This window comes from Panulirus ornatus, chromosome 3, assembly GCF_036320965.1.
Source record: "Panulirus ornatus isolate Po-2019 chromosome 3, ASM3632096v1, whole genome shotgun sequence".
In the NCBI taxonomy this organism is placed as follows: domain Eukaryota; kingdom Metazoa; phylum Arthropoda; class Malacostraca; order Decapoda; family Palinuridae; genus Panulirus; species Panulirus ornatus.
Window position 1 is genome coordinate 42,928,613 of NC_092226.1, and position 24,166 is coordinate 42,952,778.

The following is a 24,166-nucleotide window of genomic DNA, read 5'->3' on the forward strand; positions in this document are numbered from 1 at the left end:
AAATAACTATTTGTATATGGCATTTATAGATCTGGAAAAGGCATATGACACAGCTGACTAAAATGCCTTGTAGAAAGTCTTATAAATATATGTATGAGAGGAAAGCTACTAGAAGCAGAGAGGTTTTCATCATGAGTGTACAGCATGCATTTGAGAAGGAAGAAAGGGGAGTGAGTAGTTCCAGGTGAAGGTTGGTCTGTGGCAAGGATGGGTGATGTCAACAAGGCTGTAGGCAAATGCATGGGTCTTGGAGACAGGATTGAGTATGCATTCTGTAGGGGATGAGGTGGCCTAGGAAGTGAATTAGTTGCTGTTTACTGATGACACAACACTTAAGACTGATGCAAGTGAGAAGCTGCAGAAGTTGGTGACTGAGTTTGGTAGAGTGTGGCAAAGCAGGAATCTGGGAGTAAAAGTGAATTAAAACAAAGTTACTACCTTTAGCAAAGAAAAGGAACAGGTTGGTTGGGGTGTGACTTTAAATGGAGCATATTTGGCAGTGAAGTGTTTTAGATACTTGGGAGTGGTGTCATGGCAGCAAATGGAACCATGGGGGCAGCAGAGAGTCATGGGATGGGTGAGAGGACAAAGGTTCTGGGAGCAATGAAAAATATGTGGAAAGAGAGATCTTTCCCTAGGAGGAAGAAAATGAGTATCTTTGAAGGATAGTAATCCCAACAATGCTGTATGGATGCAATGCATGGCTAAAGGTAGGAATGTGTGGAGGAGGGTGGATGTATTGGAAATGAAACATTTGAGGACAGTATGTGGTGTGAGTAGGTTTGATCAAGCAAGTAATATAATCATGGGTAATTGAAGTGTGGTCACAAGAGTTGTGTGGTTGTGAGAGCTGAGGAGAGTAGGCTGAAATGCTATGGATATATGGAAAGAAAGAGTGAGGAAAGGTTGACAAAGAAGATATGTCACAAGTGGTGGGGACTCGAGAGGGGGGAGACGAAACTGGAGATACAAAGATGGAGTAAAAAAAGATTCTGAGTGACTAGGGCCTGATCATGTAGGTGGGTGAAAGGTATGAATGGGACAGATTGAATTGGAATGATGTGGTATGCAGGGAACAATATGCTGTCAATGGACAGAAGCCAGAGCATGTGGGGCAGCCAGGGAAAACCATGGAGAGGTCAGTGGGGCCTGGTTAAGGATAGGGGGCTGTGGTTTCCGTGCATTACACACTATAGTTAGAGAATGGATGTGAGTGAATGCGAGTGAATGCAGTCTTTCTTCATCTGCTCCTGGCACTATCCAACTATTCTGGAAATGGAGGGCAAGTATGAAAGACATAGGAAAAACGAGTAAATTATCAAATTACCATGCAAGTTAAGCTCACCTTCAGATCACATGTGGTATTCAACAGCAGATTTGATGGTTTCAAGTCACGATGAAGGACATTTGCCGAATGAATATATTTCAAGCCTCGAAGAATTTGATAGAGAAAGTAGCATATGTGGTCATTACTCAGTTTCTGAAATTTTATCACATATAATTAATATTAACTGTCTGATATAGGAAAGCAGAAGAAAGGCAACTAGCAGTAAATATGGATCATGTGCAGTACAAAGGAACCTTTGTATACCAGAAAAAAGGAGAGCATTTACCATAAACACTAAGTGCATATAATTGGGACTGCATTTAAAAATACACACAAACTGCTACGTGTAATTCTCTGATCTTATTGAAGGATAAAAAATCACAATGTAGGTGTAGTCTTAACTGCAATGTGCATGAAGAAAACAAGTCATCTTTGGTATTACCAATTTTATACTAAAACTGAGGATAGGAAAAGAAATATTAATATTTTACATTCTTTTTATTATACTTTGTCGCTGTCTCCCGCATTAGCGAAATAGAGTAAGGAAACAGACGAAAGAATGGCCTAACCCACCCACATACACATGTTTATACATAAACGCTCACACAGACATATACATATATACACATGCACATATTCATACATGCTGCCTTCATCCATTCCCGCCACCTCCCCGCCAAACCTAAAATGGCACCCCCTCCTCCACTTGCATGCGAGGTAGTGCATGGAAAACACAACAAAGGCCACATTCATTCACAGTTAGTCTCTAGCTGTCATGTGTAATGCACCAAAACCACACCTCCCTTTCCACATCCAGGCCCAACAGAACTTTCCAAGGTTTACCCCAAATGCTTCACATGCCCTGGTTCAATCCATTAACAGCACGTCGACTCCGGTATACCACATCATTCCAATTCACTCTATTCCTTGCACACCTTTCACCCTCCTGTTTGTGCAGGCCCTGATCGCTCAAATCTTTTTCACTCCATCCTTCCACCTCCAATTTGGTCTCTCACTTCTCCTCGTTCCCTTCACCTCTTTGTCAATCTTTCCTCATTCATCCTCTCCTTGAGACCAAACCATTTCAACCCATCCTCTTCTGCTCTCTCAACCACGCTCGTTTTATTGCCACACATCTCTCTTAGCCTTTCATTACTTACTCAATCAAACCACCTCACACCACATATTGTCCTCAAACATCTCATTTCCAGCACATCTACCCTCCTCCACACAATCCTATCTATAGCCCATGCCTCACAACCATATAACATTGTTGGAACCACTATTCCTTCAAACATACACATTTTTCCTCCCCAAGATAACGTTCTCACCTTCCACACAGTCTTCAACGCTCCCAGAACCTTCACTCCCTCCCCACCCTGTGACTCACTTCCGCTTCCAGGGTTCCATCCACCACCAAATCCACTCCCAGATATCCAAAACACTTCACTTCCTGTTTTTCTCCACTTAAACTTGCCTCACAATTTACTTGTCCCTCAACCCTACTGTACCTAATAATCTTGCTCTTATTCACATTTACTCTCAACTTTCTTCTTTCACATAGTTAACAAAACTCAGTTACCAACTTCTGCAGTTGCTCACCCGAATCAGCCACCAGCGCTGTTTCATCAGCAAACAACAACTGAATCACTTTCCAAGCCCTCTCATCCACAACAGACCGCATACTTGCCCCTCTTTCCAAAACTCTTGCATTCACCACCCTAAAAATATCAATATTAATACCTACATATGTTCTACATTTAGTTAAAAAAGACTAAGTGGGACAAGAGTTATAGGCTGGAGATCCACCCTTTCCATATTCAAACTTTCTAAATGAACGGGTGCCAAGCAAGGGTATTTTCCTCATGCTTCTGTGATTTACCTTGTAATGGCATGTATGAAAGAACAAATACCAATATGTCAAGGGGACATCATGTTATCAAAGAAGTACAGAAGGCAAATATTGATGGGGCAAAAATATAGCAAGCATTCAAAAGATGGTTTTGAACTGGAGAAAATCTTGGTAAAGTGAAAACAAGGGAAGCCAAATGACCTAGGCTTATAGCAAGGAAAGTCCATATGTAAACATCACAATCTTAAAATCCATGGGATCAATTTAAATCAAAATCTATACCAGTCAAAATACTAGAAAAACAACAGTTCTTAGGTTGTAAATCATATTTCATAAGTATGAGGTCACTACTCCAGCCTCTTTGTACCTTACCCTTGTTTCAGTCTAGCAATATTTATGCCTACACTGCAGAGGATGGATGGTGCTTCCCAAATTTTCTTACAGAATGAATATAGAAACTAAGTCCTAAGCTCATGGTTACCTGTTAATCAGTGAAATGGAGTCCAACCCCTCATCAAGTGCATAATAAGAGTAAAGTTCACTGAATAATTTTTTTTTTGAAGGGTCATCATGGAAAAAGTTCACATCAAGGCTGAGCCTTAATTAAAATATAGAAAGAATCATGAAACAGAAAAAGAAATGACAAGGGAAAGTATTTATGAATTTTGGAGGAGGTGAAAAACCTGTCTTTTGAAATATGCCAGGTCATAGTTATTGGAAAAGACATAAGAAGATAGAGAGTTCTGAAGAATTAACAAGTAGGTAAAGAATCAGGCATCAAAATGGCCCACCCTTGTGTTGTCACTGCCCACACAATAATCATGCAACGCAGCAGCTTGCCGAGTACTGCGTGGTCTAGTAGTGTGGGCACACAAGCAGCCAGCTCTTGGGAGCAAAAACCAAAGTAATACCTATAGAATAGGGAAAGTGAATCCACATTGCAGCACTGGACAAGGGGGTCAAGTTTGGAAGTTAGCCTGGGACACTTTATAAATCAGACCACTTTCGCTTCAACCCTGTCATGTAAGGATGCAGAGCTAGAACCACCCAAAATGCAAGAGCAATACTCCATACAGAGACGAATCAATCCCTTGTATAAACAGAGCAACTGCTCAGAAGAGAAATAGCTTCAACACCAAGTTTCTTAAGAGGCAGACTTAGCTATTCCCATAATGTGGGGTTTCCTAGAGAGAGTTGATGTTACAGAAATACCAAGTATGTTCACCAAGTCAGAGGTGGAATTATAGAACTGTCAAAAGAGAAACGAGAGTTGTGAGGAGTTCTCGATAAAGAGAAGGGTAGAAACTGAGTGAGAGAAGAGGGAGCAGAATTGAATGATGTAGATGAATGCACAGTTGAGTCACCAGTGTCTGAGAGCACTGGATTATTTGTGGAGAGGAAATTGTTGAAAAAATAGGTGAAACAGTGTAGGAGGCAAGACAGAACCTTGAGGGACACCACTGTTTATGGAGAAAAGGGGAAAGGTTGATCCATCAACAACCACAGAGGTAGATCAGCTTGAGAGGAGGCTAAATATGAAGGAACAAAGTGAAGGAGGGAAGCCAAAACAGGGGAGCCCAGAGATGAGACCCCAGTGCCTTTGATATGCCAAGAGCAAGTACACATGACTCCCCAAAATATTTCAGTAAGATATGAAAGGATATCACCAGTGGATCTCACCTTATGGAAGCCATACTGGTGATCAGAGAGAAGACTGATTTTCGGGTGTTTAAGGATATGAGAGTTGAGAAGGGATTCACATACTTTGGAAATGGTAGATGTAAAAACAACAGAATGATAGTTAGAGGGGTCACAACAGTCACCCTTCTTAGAGATGGGATGTATCAATGCATGCTTCCAGGAAGAAGGAAAAGTTTTGGTTTTTAAACAGAAACGGAACAGACAAGTGAGCACAGGTGCAAGTTCTCAAGCACACTCTTGGTACATGGGGATGGAAGCCCTCAAAACCATAAGCCTTGCCTGTGTCCAGAGAGAGAAGCACTTCCTGGACAATCCAAAATGAGATTAGGGGAAGGGGCGTAAGATGAGTCAGAGGAGCAATATTAGTCATCCAAGGAGGAGTCAGTGGAGAAACAAGAACCTAAGAGAGTTGCTTTGTCTATGGGAAAGCATCTATAGTACCATCAGAAAGGAAAAGTGATGGAAAGTAAGAATGAGAGAAGTTGTTAGAGATGCTCTTAGCTAAAGACCAAAAAGACCAATCAGTGGATGACAAGGAAAGGTTATCGCACTTCCTTTAGATAAAGGAACTCTTTGTCTCATATAATGTGCTTGCAGCGATTACAGGCAGTGATAAAAGCTGAATGGAAGCAAAAGGAAGAAGAGTTTTCCATGCCTGGAATGCCTGATCCCTTGCCTGAATGGCCTCAGAACAGGAATGGTTGAACCATGGATTAAATGAAGAGGTCATCTTGGAGGAAGGGGGGACAAATACTTCCATTCCCACAAGAATAACCTTCATTATGCGTTTGGTGGAGACAGGAGCATCACCACATAAGAAACGCAATTTGCCCAAGGAAAGTAAGAAAGGAAGTTATGTAAGTAATTCCAGTCAGCTTTGTTGAGATACTAGTGCTTGCACTTAGATGACGCTGATGGAGGGGGAAGTGCTGTTAGAATAGATACATTTATGAGACTGTGATCAGATGAACCAACTGGAGTGATATTGTGTATTCACAGTGGGATAGACAAGTGTGGTCAGGAATACGGGTAATCTATATAGTGGAAAATGCCCAGTCAACTTAATCCAACATAATACATTGATTTGGGTGAAACTACAACTTTCTCCCTAAGCACAAGGGAAATCAAGACACAGGTATCTTATTTCTTCACTAGCAAAGAGTAACGCACTCAGTCACTACTTATTTTACTTTAGTCCCATATCTAAATATATACTCATACAAGATGAACAGAGTAAAAATGATAATACAACAAATATTCTTTCTAAATTATGTTACAATAAAATAAACTATTAAATCTAATTGTATTTGATTCTCCTGCTGACAGACACTATTTTTTGTTTACATTTTTCATTCTAACTCCATCTAGTGTGATCCTGACTTTCCCTTGCTTCCTGATTCACCTCTTACTGATGCTATGTTTCTTTCTGTAGTCTCTAATTAAATTATGGCTCACAAAGTACTCTTTTCCTTAGATACAAACAAGGCATAGAGATTGGATGACATCCCTCCACTTCTTCTGCAGGAGTCTGCTTCTAAATTTGCACTTATTCTTGCTTGTTTCAATTGTCCTCACAAGATATATTCTCTTTACATCTTGGAAACACAAATTGATACTGTTCACCCACGGAAAGATGACAACTTCCTTTTACTTTAATTTCTATCAAGTTCACAGCCTTTGAGTCTCTCCTCAACTCTCATCTCCTTATGTATCTCAATCTTCACAACCTTCCCCCTGGTCATAATTATAATCATTACAAGGTAAAATCTATTTGTGATATCCTTTCCAAATTTTCTAATCTCTGAGAGTTAATGAGGAATCCTGTCACAGCCACTAAAATCTGATAGTCTGTAGTGGGATCAAGCATTGGGAATGAATTCCTCATTATGCTTTTCTACTCATTCTTTTCTTTAATTTCCAGCTGTTGACTCCATTTCTCCAATCTTTGATGGATCAACCTCCCCTTTCTCTAACCTCTTCAGTAATCCACAGAGTTCTTTCCTATCTATTACCTTCTTTCACTTTTTTAACAAACATCTTTCTTCAACAAATAATTGGATTCACTCATACACTAATGTATCCATCCTTTCATTCCTTGCTTGATTGCATATCTCATCAACATCTATCCATTCAGAGACCTGGAATATGATTTCCCAATGAGGTACACATAGCACAGCAAAATTTACACCTAAGCCCAATTTCTCCCCATTGCTCTTCCTAAACTACTTGCAACTTTTCAATATCTTATAATGACTCTATGGTTTCATCACTCAGCTAAACATACATATGTATCAATGTAATTTCTAATTTATCTTGGAAATTCTAAGATGGGAAATTTGCTTTGCCTTTAAAAAACTGGTAGTCTTATTCTGATGCTACAGATCCCTCTCACCATAGCAATTACTACAGTTATGTAAAAAACTAATTCATCCTTGCTAGAAGTACTGCTCTCACACTTGAGGCAGCACTAGCTACATTTCATACTTGACAAAGTACAGTGAAATGCAATCCAGCTTCTTAACCTCCCCAACCTACAGTCTCCACAAACCCTATTACTGGCTTTTGGTGGGAACATTTTATATATGGCAGCATAATGATGTCCTTGAAGCCAGCTGAACATAATCTGCTGCCTCAATTACCCTGTGTTGTTGACAGTGGAGGAATGTAACTTTTTCCAGTTGCCCTAGTATCTTCTGATGTTTTAGCTATTTCTGTTCTGGGTAATACTTTCCTCTAAAAGTACTGAACGTCAGTGCTGTTCCAGTAGAAAAAGGCTTATATTCCTATTTGAAAGCAAGAAAATGTGTCTATGAGTGAGATATCAGGATATACTGGCCAGGGAGAGTCCACCATGTAACATTTGTTATGTCAGCTCATGGGCCTTCTTTTAAAGTCATCCCTCCCCATAAAGCTGGGTCTGGTTGACCTAATAAGACCAGTAATGTGAATCATAACCCTATGAAGCATGAGGTGGTCTAAAACCCATCCCTATCTGCACCTCAAATGAAAAAACAGTCAATCCTAAAATCCAAACAAAGGTGTCAGAAAGAAATAACACCAATTGCAACAACTTCTGTTACTAAACCTTTCCTTCATGTCCTGTTCTGACAATATAGCATGACTGAATCCCTCCATTCACAGTACTTCCATCTAAACATCTGGTCACACTCCTTTCATACTCCTTGCATACATTCTAATTCATCTTCTCGCTTGCCAGCACTTTTACCTCTACATTCTTCCTTACAACATACCTCTACTTCTCCCTGATGCTCATCCCCACAAGAACCGTGAAATGGTCAGTCTCCAAGGAATCTAGCATGGCCTTTCTCAATCTTTCATCCAATGCCACATAGTCAATCGAACCCTTTGTCTCTTCTGTACAATCATTTCTCATCCATGTATAACTGTGCATCATCTTGTGCTGAAAAAAGGTGTTTGTAAGGACTAAACCCCTCTCAGCACAGACATCCAAAAGAAAACTTCCATTCTCATTACTCCAGGCACTCCCCATTTACCAACTGTCTCACTAATTTCATCACATCCCACTTCCCCACTTCCGCACTCATATCATCCACTAAAATCACATTTCCTTCATTCTCAAAACCCTTTATACAGTCATTCAAATTTCTCCAGAAACCCTTCAATTCATCTTTACCTTGCTGTCTTCATATTCACAAGTGCATATACTCATGCCCAAGCATACTTCACAATTCCAATCTTTCCTTTCACCCACACTATTCTTGATCCATTCCATCCATGCTCTGTTACAACCTGCCACACTCATGGTGACAGCAGAATTACACAGCCTTCTTTCCCTTTTCTCTGGTAATTTTCATTAATTCCTGTCCATACCATTCCTCCTTCCATAACTTACATTCATCAGTTCCATTTTCATGCTGTACACCCTACCCAAGGATATGGGTTTCCTCAATCCCCAGATCATCTAAACTACAACTTTTAAACCTTTCTACAAGCTTCCTCCTTTTACTCTCACCAGTCATCCCATCTAATTCAACACCAACACCCTCAATCGCTTGTCTCTTTTGCTCCTCAGCATAACCAGTAGACTCCATTGCTACTTCTTTGCCTTTTGAGCCTTATATTTGACAAGCCACTGGCACATGGCAACTCTAGTGCAGTGTTTCCTTGAGAAAACAAGCTCCTGGTCAAAAAACTAAAGCCTCCAGCACACCTTAAGTGTTTGTCTGTATTCAAGAAGAAAACTACTACTACTATTACCTTGTGAAGTTGGACAATGCATCCCCCTTTACTTCTACCCTTATGGGTGCAACAATGAAGTTATCATGAAAAGGCAGGGTGAGACTTGGATATTCTAGAATACTGGAAAACTCCTTCAAGAATAGGTATATAGATAATCCATAACTCATGTAAACTTCATGATGGAAATGAAAATCAAAGAGGACTGCATCAGCACACAAGGAGACCTAAGACTCCAATGTTGATCTGATGCAAGGATGATGAAATTCAACCAAAGCAAATGCAAGAGATAAGCCTCAAGATTGTGTGTGTGAGAAGCACTTAAAGAGTCAACATTGTCTCAAACCTGTTGCCAGAGTCCCACATTAGAAGAGTGAGAAGAACTTAGGAGTTAACATTTGGTTAATACCTGGTAAAGTCTTTTGGGAGTCTTCTAACCTTACCACCCAGAGGGGGATCCAGACTGTTGGGTTAGGTTACTGGGTGACCAATTCATTGAAAGCTGCAGCCAGCATGCCCACATAGACCCCACTGCCTGGCTGGTTTGGTAAACCTTGTAGGTAGTTGTCCAGGGCACTCAAACTTCTTTACTGTGCATCCCATAGCGTTTCTGATGAGAGCAGGCAAAGTGTTGGAGAATCTTGGGCTCTGGGTATCTAAGGAGATCACTATTTCTATGCACATCACACTTTTGGATTTCAGGGGTAGTATTTCAAGAAGTCTTCCTTGCTTGTAATGCCAGTAGGATGCTATTTCTGAATATAAATTGGAAACCATACTCTTGGGAGTATTGGCTCAGATATATCAGCCTTTCCTAGAAATTTAATTCCTTAACCATATTATATAGGCTGTGAAATATCTCTGAACACTTTCCAATTCTGCAAATTCACTTGCCTTGTAAGGTGACATTAAAACACTGTAATATTCAATTTGTGAACAATCAACACCTTGAATAATATCATCATTGGTTTGTATTCTCTTGTCTTTTTTCTAAGTCCACATGATCCAGTCCACCATCCTCCTGCAGGAGGTACCACTATTTTGTTGCATTCAGTGAAGGCTAGATTGATAGACATTATTACAACAAGGTCTTTAATGATATTCAACTGGTTTATGGTAGAGTCTGTATCTGCCCAGTATTCTATACTGTCTTTGAATTCTTAATTTTCTCCATACCAAAGGAACTGAAATTCATCCCCAATGAAAAGCATTTTGTTCTTGATTGCCCAGTTAAAGACTTTTGATCTATTTGTAGCCTTTCACCATCCTCCAATGATATGATTTTGATACTAGTTTTTGCATCACTTGCAAAAGATGACACATGAGTATTTACATCTAATCAATTTGATTGAGAAAGAAACAAGAGATACATATCAGATAACTTTACCAGTGAAGAGAACCAGTGACTCAGTAAGAGTTTCTTGACAGGCTTACATCAAAGCTGTGGTCACCTTAGTGTAAACACTATGTCACTGACATATACTTAAGTCCTTCGATCAGAGACGTTGTAAACGAGCAACTCAGAATTACCTCAAGGGTCTGAGGGCTGATTGCTTAGCGTAAACTCCATGACACTGAGAGATACCAACATCAGCATGGTCCTCATCATCTGTCCTGTTACAGAGACTCCCCTCAAGCCCAAACCCCACATGACATCCATCATGACAAATATCTTGCACCAGTGCTCGCACAGACAGATACAAGAACAGTTCTACAACTACTAATATGAATGTTATAAACAATCCACAAACAAAGAGCACAGCTAAGCAAGCAAAAAGGTTAGTTTTCCTATAGTTATGTGTATCAACTACCATATTACTTTGATGCAACCAAAGTAAAAATATTCATCACTTGATGTTCATTATTAGATTACATAATGTACATCAACACAGTATTACTTCATTTCAACCATTATGTAACTTTACATAACTTACTGTTCGCTTTTGTATACATAATGTCTGTCAACACAATATTACTCAGATTCAAACAATATGCAACCTTACATCACTTAATGTTCAACTAATCATCACTAAATGTATAATGCTTATTCATTTATTCATGTGTAAATTATGTCAGCATATTATTCAATTCCTGCCCTGAAACTATATTGACCCAGGTTATGTATCTAATTCAGTTCTATGAATTCAGTATGACGTTAATTTTTATTATTTTATTTTTTTTTTATTATACTTTGTCGCTGTCTCCCGAGTTTGCGAGGTAGCGCAAGGAAACAGACGAAAGAAATGGCCCAACCCCCCCCCCATACACATGTATATACATACGTCCACACACGCAAATATACATACCTACACAGCTTTCCATGGTTTACCCCAGACGCTTCACATGCCCTGCTTCAATCCACTGACAGCACGTCAACCCCGGTATACCACATCGCTCCAATTCACTCTATTCCTTGCCCTCCTTTCACCCTCCTGCATGTTCAGGCCCCGATCACACAAAATCTTTTTCACTCCATCTTTCCACCTCCAATTTGGTCTCCCTCTTCTCCTTGTTCCCTCCACCTCCGACACATATATCCTCTTGGTCAATCTTTCTTCACTCATCCTCTCCATGTGCCCAAACCACTTCAAAACACCCTCTTCTGCTCTCTCAACCATGCTCTTTTTATTTCCACGCATCTCTCTTACCCTTACGTTACTCACTCGATCAAACCACCTCACACCACACATTGTCCTCAAACATCTCATTTCCAGCACATCCATCCTCCTGCGCACAACTCTATCCATAGCCCACGCCTCGCAACCATACAACATTGTTGGAACCACTATTCCTTCAAACATACCCATTTTTGCTTTCCGAGATAATGTTCTCGACTTCCACACATTCTTCAAGGCCCCCAGGATTTTTGCCCCCTCCCCCACCCTATGATCCACTTCCGCTTCCATGGTTCCATCCGCTGCCAGATCCACTCCCAGATATCTAAAACACTTCACTTCCTCCAGTTTTTCTCCATTCAAACTCACCTCCCAATTGACTTGACCCTCAACCCTACTGTACCTAATAACCTTGCTCTTATTCACATTTACTCTTAACTTTCTTCTTCCACACACTTTTCCAAACTCAGTCACCAGCTTCTGCAGTTTCTCACATGAATCAGCCACCAGCGCTGTATCATCAGCGAACAACAACTGACTCACTTCCCAAGCTCTCTCATCCCCAACAGACTTCATACTTGCCCCTCTTTCCAAAACTCTTGCATTTACCTCCCTAACAACCCCATCCATAAACAAATTAAACAACCATGGAGACATCACACACCCCTGCCGCAAACCTACATTCACTGAGAACCAATCACTTTCCTCTCTTCCTACACGTACACATGCCTTACATCCTCGATAAAAACTTTTCACTGCTTCTAACAACTTGCCTCCCACACCATATATTCTTAATACCTTCCACAGAGCATCTCTATCAACTCTATCATATGCCTTCTCCAGATCCATAAATGCTACATACAAATCCATTTGCTTTTCTAAGTATTTCTCACATACATTCTTCAAAGCAAACACCTGATCCACACATCCTCTACCACTTCTGAAACCACACTGCTCTTCCCCAATCTGATGCTCTGTACATGCCTTCACCCTCTCAATCAATACTCTCCCATATAATTTACCAGGAATACTCAACAAACTTATACCTCTGTAATTTGAGCACTCACTCTTATCCCCTTTGCCTTTGTACAATGGCACTATGCACGCATTCCGCCAATCCTCAGGCACCTCACCATGAGTCATACATACATTAAATAACCTTACCAACCAGTCAACAATACAGTCACCCCCCTTTTTTAATAAATTCCACTGCAATACCATCCAAACCTGCTGCCTTGCCGGCTTTCATCTTCCGCAAAGCTTTCACTACCTCTTCTCTGTTTACCAAATCATTTTCCCTAACCCTCTCACTTTGCACACCACCTCGACCAAAACACCCTATATCTGCCACTCTATCATCAAACACATTCAACAAACCTTCAAAATACTCACTCCATCTCCTTCTCACATCACCACTACTTGCTACCACCTCCCCACTTGCGCCCTTCACCGAAGTTCCCATTTGCTCCCTTGTCTTACGCACTTTATTTACCTCCTTCCAGAACATCTTTTTATTCTCCCTAAAATTTAATGATACTCTCTCACCCCAACTCTCATTTGCCCTTTTTTTCACCTCTTGCACCTTTCTCTTGACCTCCTGTCTCTTTCTTTTATACATCTCCCACTCAATTGCATTTTTTCCCAGCAAAAATCGTCCAAATGCCTCTCTCTTCTCTTTCACTAATACTCTTACTTCTTCATCCCACCACTCACTACCCTTTCTAATCAACCCACCTCCCACTCTTCTCATGCCACAAGCATCTTTTGCGCAATCCATCACTGATTCCCTAAATACATCCCATTCCTCCCCCACTCCCCTTACTTCCATTGTTCTCACCTTTTTCCATTCTGTACTCAGTCTCTCCTGGTACTTCCTCACACAGGTCTCCTTCTCAAGCTCACTTACTCTCACCACCCTCTTCACCCCAACATTCACTCTTCTATTCTGAAAACCCTCTTTTCTTCTAAACTTCTTTTCTGAAATGATGTTAATGTTATGTCAAAAGTTTGCTTGGGCTGCTTTGAGGACAGTAGTGACGTGAGTCAGTTTTAAGATCTCAGAAAAGAAGCCAAAATCTAAAGTCTAAAGTTTTTCTCAAGAGGATATTTAGCACTTGTGCTGGAGGCGTTTTCCATTTATTTATGAAGACTGAGTTCCATAAATCTAGGTCTGGACCTTCACACAAGGGTATGCTTCAATGTCTCTTTCAAAATCCTGTGATGAGGTAATGATATCTGCTATGGGCAGATTTGTGGGATTACTGTTTACGAAGAGATCTGTTGGGTCATTTATCTTTAATGTGGTTTCTGACTCAATGAATACTGATTCAAATTGCCTTTTAAATCTCTCTCATCTCCTAGCAGTCATATGAAAAAGCAACTTCTGTTTTTTGTAGGCCATTGGTATTTGTGGTCCTGGATTTGTGTTTCACATTTGAGTAAAAGTATTCTGGGTTATTTCTTATTTCATTTATGGAGTTTTCTTGTTTTTCCTTTTCCTGTGTTGCATATGATATTTTGAGTTTATAATCTATATCTGATAATGCATCTGACAGGTTGCCTTTCCTCTGCTTGGTGAATTGTGACTTTCTTTAAAATGTCTAGAATTCTTTTCTGCCTTCTGTAAAGTAATTGTCTTTCACATTCTAACCTAGACCTTTTACGTATTCTTCTTGGTGGTATATATCTGTTGGAAATTTGAAGTACCTGAACAGTCATGTCATTTACAAACTCTGTTTTGGTACTTAGCAGGGTAATTTGAAGTACCTAAACAGTCATGTCATTCACAAACTGTTTTGGTACTTGGCAGGGTAGACATCTCACTCGTCACAGCCTCCCATTTCTTGTGTTTACTATCAAAACTGAAAAAGTGAATATAACTCTAATGTTATGCATGTTCTGTCTAGCCAGGTTAGCACCCAAGCTCATTTTTATTCAATTACGTTGTTATCTGAGAACTGGGTGTTTGATATTATAATGTCACATATAAGATCCACTATATTTGTAAGGATTAAACTTTTTTTTTTATACTATTTACTATTTCCCACGTTAGCAAAGTAGCATTAAGAACAGAGGACTGAGCCTTTGAGGGAGCATCCTCACTTGGCCCCCTTCTCTGTTCCTTCTTTTGGAAAATTAAAAACGAGAGGGGAGGATTTCCAGCCCCCCGCTCCCTTCCCTTTTAGTCACCTTCTATGACATGCAGGGAACACGTGGGAAGTACTCTTTCTACCCTATCCCCAGGGATAAAAGATTAAGTACATTGCCTAATTTCTTCTGGTTAGTTCTTTATTTGTAGATAAAGAGCATTTCACAAAAGTCTGAATAACTCTCTTATTTGCTGCTGTTCAACTGAGCTGCTTCCACAGTAATGTTATTTCCTGCCTGTCTCCATTTACTGTGTGTCAGGGTGAAGTCTCCTAAGACATGTATATTTGGGACTGGGTTTTCGAGAAGGTCAAGACAGGATTCTTCATTTCTTACTTGTTCCATAAATTCTAGTTTCTCCATCTGGTGATGTAATGACCAGACTTGGGATTTCAACCTTGACAATAAATGCTTCTTCTACAACATACGAGTTCTGCTCAATTGTTATAAGATAATCTTTCACATACAGTCCAACTCCTCAGCATGATCTGCTATTCCTGTCGCATAAGCACAAGTTTTAAGTTTGGGATCCATGCCTCAATATTCATATGGTCTTAAGCGCGTTTTTCAGTGAAGGTCACAAATGCTGCATTTAACATATTTAGCAAGCCACTTATGAACGGGATGTTACTTGTTCTATGTGAATGAAGTCCCTATATTTTGGCATCAATGAAGGTTTCTGCATGACTAGTCTCTGTTTTGTTTTGATAAGTTAATATGCTTTGTTCTGTTGAATTTGGCACAGTGCTTTCAGTTGCTTTACCATTCTGAAGAGGAAAACCAGTGTCATTTCCTCCTCTGGTGGTTCTTCCCTGCCTCTGTCTGAACCTTTGTTTGAGACTAAAAAAGTACATGTACTGTGATAGGCGCAAGGGATATGTTTCATTGTCCCTGATATAAGATGGTCCTTACAGTACTCGTTCAAGCAGTGCCTAATCTCAAGTGATGACCTGCATGATTATGGATGGTAAAATCTACATCCTTAACCGTGTCAGCATATATCTCTCAAGTCAGTTCATTCATTTCCTAATCTAAATTTACATTTTCCCCAATAAGATATGCCAATCTTTCCATACATGCAATTTTCCCTCACATAGTATTTACAGACTCTGTGCACCCCTTGGATTTGTTGCTCTTTCACTGCAAAACATCTCTGACTCTCTGCATCTATTCCAAGGTCTGAGAGTTTCCTGGCTTTTACTTTCTTCCTTCCTCTTTCCTTCCATATCTAAGTCAGTGTCCTTGTCTCCTTCTGCACCTAAGTCTGCACTAGAGGTTTTCTGGCTCCCAGTTTTTCCCTTCCTTCCATATCTGTGTCAGTGTCTCTGTCTCCTCCGCCTCTTACTGTAATGATATCTGGGCTTGCAGTATCCTAGCTTCCACTTTTCCCTCTCAATCCATATGCAAATCAGTGTCTCTGTCTCTTTCTATGTCTGTGGTTATAGTTTTCTGATCTCTGCTTTCAACATCAATTTCCACAGTAAACTCTTCCTCTATAGTTGTGTCACGTTTGAAGCCTAGTCGATTACTCTCCATCACACCATTCCCCATATCCATGTTTTCATCTGATCCTGATATGGGAGTGATGTCCAGTGACTTTCTCCATATGAAGAATGAGAATAGTGCTTTTACAAATTTTTCTTTATCTGCCTCATACTCCCAATTAATATCTCCAAAAGCATTATGAAGATGTATGTCTCTATGTCAATCAAGTTATGGTTTACATTTACACAGTTGATATGGTAGATGGTTTACTTATAAGATAAACAAGCAAATCCTTGTTGACTGTTTAAGGCATTCTTGCATATAGAGTATTTCTGTCATTTTTCAACAACAATCTTTTCCTTTGTGTGTGTCTAATGGGAGATATGGCAGGTCAATGTTGCCAATGAGATTTCATTTATGACTTATTTTTCTACTACTATCACTATCAACAAAATTACTACTACAACTGCTGTTATCATCAATATTCAAACTTCTCCTAATATGGCTTACATCTGTATATCAACATTTATATTCTGTTCGATACATGCCACGTTATCTTCCTCCTCTTCAGCAACAAAGTATACCTTTCTGTCCTCTAGTATTCATTTTGTCAATTTTCTCACTATATATTCCCTAACTTATTTTCTCCCTAGCAGCTTAATCATCTCCTTTTCTCCATATCTTTATTATGATCCATTTCACTCTCTGTTTATTTACAGTCCGAGGCTACTATGGGCTGTTACAAATGTTTCCCTCCCTGGCAATGACCCATAGGTGGTTGGAGCTATTCACACGAGTTGCACATTATGCGAAGAGTAAAGGAGACAAACTATCTTCTGGCAAATATCAGAAAAGTTCTCAGGTATAAGGATTAGGAAATACTTAGCAAGTTGTAAATATCTTTCGTAAGACCAGAAGTAGAATATACTTCTCAAGTTTGACCACCACACTTAAGAAGCACAGAAGATAATACATTGATCCTGAGGAGGGAAACATAAATGCTATCAGAATCAAAAGAGCTAATTTGTTGACGTGCTGTCAGTAGATTGAATCAGGGCATGTGAAGCGTCTGGGGTAAACCATGGAAAGTTGTGTGGGGCCTGGATGTGGAGAGGGAGCTGTGGTTTCGGGCATTATTGCATGACAGCTAGAGACTGAGTGTGAACGAATGGGGCCTTTGTTGGCTTTTCCTAGCGCTACCTTGCACACATGAGAGGGGAGGGGGATGTCAATCCATGTGTGGTGAGGTGGCGATGGGAATGAATAAAGGCAGACAGTGTGAATTGTGTGCATGGGTATATATGTATGTGTCTGTGTGTGTCTGAGATGTATAGGTATGTATATACATGTGTATGGGGGTGGGTTGGGCCATTTCCTTCGTCTGTTTCCTTGCGCTACCTCGCAAACGCAGGAGACAGCGACAACGCAAAATAATGAAAAAAAAATATATATATATATATCCCTGGGGATAGGGGAGAAAGAATACTTTCCACGCATTCCTCACGTGTCGTAGATGGCGACTAGAGGGGAGGGGAGTGGGGGGCTGGAAACCCTCCCCTCATTGTACTCTAACTTTCTAAAAGGAGAGACAAAAGAAGGAGCCACGCGGGGAGTGCTCATCCTCCCCCAAGGCTCAGACTGGGGTGTCTAAATATGTGTGGATATAACCATATATATATCCCTGGGGATAGGGGATTAAGAATACTTCCCACGTATTCCCTGCGTGTCGTAGAAGGCGACTAAAAGGGGAGGGAGCGGGGGGCTGGAAATCCTCCCCTCTCGTTTTTTTTTTTTTTTTTTTTTTTTTTTTTTTTTTAATTTTCCAAAAGAAGGAACAGAGGGGGCCAGTTGAGGATATTCCAAAAAAGGCCCAGTCCTCTGTTCTTAGCGCTACCTCGCTAACGCGGGAAATGGCGAATAGTTTAAAAGAAAAAAAAAAAGAATAACCAAGATGAGAAAAAAGGAGAGATAAGTAGTATATTTGTGGCAATGAACCTGGATGTTTTGGGTCTGAGTGAAACAAAGCTCAAGGGTAAAGGGAAAGAGTGGTTTGGGAATGTCTTGTGAGTACAGTCAGAGGTAAATGAGAGGACAAGAGCAAGGGAAGGAGTAGCACTACTCCTGAAACAGGAGTTGTGGGAGGATGTGATAGAGTGTAAGAAAGTAAACTCTAGATTGATATGGGTAAAACTAAAAGTGGATGGAGAGAGATGGGTGATTATTGGTGCATATGCACCTGGGCATGAAAAGAAAAATCATGAGAGGCAAGTGTTTTGGGAGCAGATGAGTGAGTGTGTTAGTAGTTTTGATGCACGAGACCAGGTTATAGTGATGGGTGATTTGAATGCAAAGGAGAGTAATGTGGCAGTTGAGGGAATAATTGGTATACATGGGGTGTTCAGTGTTCTAAAAGCAAATGGTGAAGAGCTTGTAGATCTATGTGCTGAAAAAGGACTGGTGATTGGGAATACCTGGTTTAAACAGAAAGATATACATAAGTACACATATGTAAGTAGGAGAGATGGCCAGAGAGCATTATTGGATTACATGTTAATTGACAGGCGCATGAAAGACAGACTTTTGAATGTTAATGTGCTGAGAGGTCCAACTGGTGGGATGTCTGATCATTATCTTGTGGAGGAGAAAGGTGAAGATTTGTAGAGGTTTTCAGAAAAGAAGAGAGAATGTTGGGGTGAAAAGAGTGGTGAGAGTAAGTGAGTTTGGGAAGGAGACTTGTGTGAGGGAGTACCAGGAGAAACTGAGTACAGAATGGAAAAAGGTGAGAACAAAGGACGTAATGGGAGTGGGGAAGGAATTGGATGTATTCAGGGAAGCAGTGATGGCTTGCACAAAAGAAGCTTGTGGCATGAGAAGCGTAGGAGGTGGGCAGATTAGAAAGGGTAGTGAGTGGTGGGATGAAGAAGTAAGATTATTAGTGAAAGAGAAGAGAGAGGTATTTGGACGATTTTTGCAGGGAAATAATGCAAATGAGAGGGAGATGTATAAAAGAAAGAGGCAGAAAGTCAAGAGAAAGGTGCAAGAGAAGAAAAAGAATGCAAATGAGAGTTGGGGTGAGAGAGTATCATTAAATTTTAGGGACAATAAAAAGATAAATAAAGGTAAATAAAGAGCGTAAGACAAGGGAACAAAGCTTTGCGGCAGATGAAAGCCGGTAAGGCAAAGGGTTTGGATGGTATAGCAGTGGAATTTATCAAAAAAGGGGTGCCTTCATTGTTGACTGGTTGGTAAGGTTATTTAATGTATGTATGCTCATGGTGAGGTGCCTGAGTGTTGGCAGAATGCTTGCATAGTGCCATTGTACAAAGGCAAAGGGGATAAAAGTGAATGCTCAGATTACAGAGTTATAAGTTTGTTGAATATTCCTGAGAAATTATATGGGAGGGTACTGATTGAGAGGGTGAAGGCATGTACAGAGCATCAGATTGGGGAAGAGCAATATGGTTTCAGAAGTGGTAGAGGATGTGTGGATCAGATTGGGGAAGAGCAGTATGGTTTCAGAAGTGGTAGAGGATGTGTGGATCAGGTGTTTGCTTTGAAGAATGTATGTGAGAAATACTTAGAAAAGCAAATGGATTTGTATATAGTTTTATGGATCTGGAGAAGGCATATGATAGAGATGCTCTGTGGAAGGTATTAAGACTATATGGTGTGGGAGACAAGTTGCTAGAAGCATTGAAAAGTATTTATCGAGGATGTAAGGCATGTGCACATGCAGGAAGAGAGGAAAATGATTGGTTCTCAGTGAATGTAGGTTTGCGGCAGGGGTGTGTGATGTCTCCATGGTTGTTTAATTTGTTTATGGATGGGGCTGTTAGGGAGGTGAATGCAAGAGTTTTGGAAAGAGGGGCAAGTATACAGTGTGTTGTGGATGAGAGAGCTTGGGAAGTGAGTCAGTTGTTGTTCACTGATGATACAGCACTGGTGGCTGATTCATGTGAGAAACTGGAGAAGCTGGGGACTGAGTTTGGTAAAGTGTGTGAAAGAAGAAAGCTGAGAGTAAATGTGAATAAGAGCAAGGTTATTAGGTACAGTAGGTTTGAGGGACAAGTCAATTGGGAGGTAAATTTGAATGGAGAAAAACTGGAGGAAGTAAAGTGTTTTAGATATCTGGGAGTGGATTTGGCAGCGGATGGAACCATGGAAGTGAGTCATAGGGTGAAGGAGGGGGTGAGAGTTCTGGAAGCGTTGAAAAATGTGTGGAAGTCGAGAACATTATCTCAGAAAGCAAAAATGGGTTTGTTTGAAGGAATAGTGGTTCCAAAAATGCTATATGGTTGCAAGGCGTGGGCTATGGATAGAGTTGTGCACAGGAGGGTGGATGTGCTGGAAATGAGATGTTTGAGGACAATATGTGGTGTGAGGTGGTTTGATCAAGTAAGTAATAATAGGGTAAGAGAGATGTGTGGTAATAAAAAGAGTGTGGTTGAGAGAGCAGAAGAGGGTGTTTTGAAATGGTTTGGTCACATGGAGAGAATGAGTGAGGAAAGATTGACAAAGACAATATATATGTCAGAGGTGGAGGAAATGAGGAGAAGTGGGAGACCAAATTGGAGGTGGAAAGATGGAGTGAAAAAGATTTTGAGTGATCGGGGCCTGAACATGCAGGAGGTTGAAAGGCATGCAAGGAATAGAGTGAATTGGAATGATGTGGTATACCGGGGTCGACGTGCTGTCAATGGATTGAACCAGGGCATGTAAAGCATCTGGGGTAAACTATGGAAAGTTCTGTGGGGCCTGCATGTGGAAAGGGAGCTGTGGTTTCGTTGCATTATTACATGACAGCTAGAGACTGAGTGTGAGCGAATGTGGCCTTTATTGTCTTTTCCTAGTGCTACCTCGCACACATGAGGGGGGATGTGGTTGTTATTTCATGTGTGGTGGGAATCAATAAAGGCAGACAGTATGAATTATGTACATGTGTACATATGTATATGTCTGTGTGCGTACATATATGTATACGCTGAGATGTAGAGGTATGTATATGTGCATGAGTGGACGTGTATATATATAAATGTGTATGTGGGTGGGTTGGGCCATTCTTTCGTCTGTTTCCTTGCGCTACCTCGCTAATGCAGGAGACAGCAACAAAGCAAAATAAATACATTCAATAATAAATATAAATATATATATATATATATATATATATATATATATGTTATTTCCTGAAAGGCTCAGTCCTCTGCTCTTGACGCTGCCTCGCTAGCATGGGAGGTGGCGAATAGTATGAAAAAGAAAGAAGTATATATATTCTATTTATTTATTCATTTATTCATTTTGCTTTGACGCTCTCTCCCGCATTAGCGAGGTAGCGCAAGGAAACGGACGAATGAATGGCACAACCCAACCACATACACATATATATACATACACGTCCACACACGCAAATATACATACCTATACACCTCAACGTATACATATATATACACACACAGACATATACATATATATACACATGTGCATAATTCACACTGTCTGCCCTTATTCATTCCCATCGCCACCTCGCCATCCATGGAATAACATCCCCCTCCCCCTCATGTGTGCGAGGTAGAGCTAGGAAAAGAAAACAAAGGCCCATTCGTTCACACTCAGTCTCTAACTGTCATGTAATAATGCACTGAAACCACAGCTCCCTTTCCACATCCAGGCCCCACACAACTTTCCATGGTTTACCCCAGACGATTCACATGCCCTGGTTCAATCCATTGACAGCACGTCGACCCCGGTATACCATATCATTCCAATTCACTCTATTCCTTGCACGCCTTTCACCCTCCTGCATGTTCAGGCCCCAATCACTCAAAATCTTTTTCACTCCATCTTTCCACCTAAAATTTGGTCTCCCACTTCTCCTCGTTCCCTCCACCTCCGACACATATATCCTCTTGGTCAATCTTTCCTCACTCATTCCCTCTATGTGACCAAACCATTTCAAAACACCCTCTTTAGCTCTCTCAACCATTCTCTTTTTATTTCCACACATCTCTCTTACTCTTATATTACTTACTCAATCAAACCACCTCACACATCATATTGTCCTAAAACATCTCATTTCCAGCACATCCACCCTCCTGCGCACAACTCTATCCATAGCCCACGCCTCGCAACCATACAACATTGTTGGAACCACTATTCCTTCAAACATACCCATTTTTGCTTTCCGAGATAATGTTCTCGACTTCCACACATTCTTCAACGCTCCCAGAATTTTTGCCCCCTCCCCCACCCTATGATTCACTTCCGCTTCCATGGTTCCATCCGCTGCCAGATCCAGAGCCAGATCCAGATATCTAAAACACTTTACTTCCTCCAGTTTTTCTCCATTCAAACTTACCTCCCAACTGACTTGACCCTCAACCCTACTGTACCTAATAACCTTACTCTTATTCACATCTACTCTTAGCTTTCTTCTTTCACACACTTTACCAAACTCAGTCACCAGCTTCTGCAGTTTCTCACATGAATCAGCCACCAGCGCTGCATCATCAGCAAACAACAACTGACTCACTTCCCAAGCTCTCTCATCCACAACAGACTGCATACTTGCCCCTTTCCAAAACTCTTGCATTCACCTCCCTAACAACCCCATGCATAAACAAATTAAACAACCATGGAGACATCACACACCCCTGCCACAAACCTACATTCACTGAGAACCAATCACTTTCCTCTCTTCCTACATGTACACATGCCTTACATCCTCGATAAAAACTTTTCACTGCTTCTAACAACTTGCCTCCCACACCATATATTCTTAATACCTTCCACAGAGCATCTCTATCAACTTTATCATATGCCTTCTCCAGATCCATAAATGCTACATACAAATCCATTTGCTTTTCTAAGTATTTCTCACATACATTCCTCAAAGCAAACACCTGATCCACACATCCTCTACCACTTCTGAAACCACACTGCTCTTCCCCAATCTGATGCTCTGTACATGCCTTCACCCTCTCAATCAATACCCTGCCATATAATTTACCAGGAATACTCAACAAACTTATACCTCTGTAATTTGAGCACTCACTCTTATCCCCTTTGCCTTTGTACAATGACACTATGCAAGCACTCCGCCAATCCTCAGGCACCTCACCATTAATCATATATACATTCAATAACCTTACCAACCAGTCAACAATACAGTCACCCCCTTTTTTAATAAATTCCACTGCAATACCATCCAAACCTGCTGCCTTGCCGGATTTCATCTTCCATAAAGCTTTTACTACCTCTTCTCTATTTACCAAATCATTTTCCCTAACCCTCTCACTCTGCACACCACCTCGACCAAAACACCCTATATCTGACACTCTATCATCATAATCATTCAACAAACCTTCAAAATACTCACTCCATCTCCTTCTCACATCACCACTACTTGTTATCACCTCACCATTAGCCCCATTCACTGAAGTTCCCATTTCCTCCCTGGTCTTACGCACTTTATTTACCTCCTTCCAAAACATCTTTTTATTCTCCCTAAAATTTAATGATACTCTCTCACCCCAACTCTCATTTGGCCTCTTTTTCACCCATTGCACCTTTCTCTTGACCTGTCTCTTTCTTTTATACATCTCCCACTCATTTGCATTTTTTCCCTGCAAAAATCGTCCAAATGCCTCTCTTCTCTTTCACTAATACTCTTACTTCTTCATCCCACCACTCACTACCCTTTCTAGTCTGCCCACCTCCCACGCTTCTCATGCCACAAGCATCTTTTGCGCAAGTCATCACTGCTTCCCTAAATACATCCCATTCCTCCCCCCACTCCCCTTACCTCCTTTGTTCTCACCTTTTTCC

General features: G+C 40.7%; 1 protein-coding gene across 1 annotated transcript in view; it reads right to left on the reverse strand.

Moving 5' to 3' along the window:
* The window catches only part of rl (Mitogen-activated protein kinase rl), a 218,067-nt gene that overhangs the window by 115,983 nt on the left and 77,918 nt on the right, over window positions 1–24,166 (reverse strand). The window contains exon 4 of the mRNA XM_071687460.1: window positions 1,346–1,480. Coding sequence (XP_071543561.1) covers window positions 1,346–1,480 — 135 coding nt within the window. The remainder of the gene's footprint in view (window positions 1–1,345; window positions 1,481–24,166) is intronic.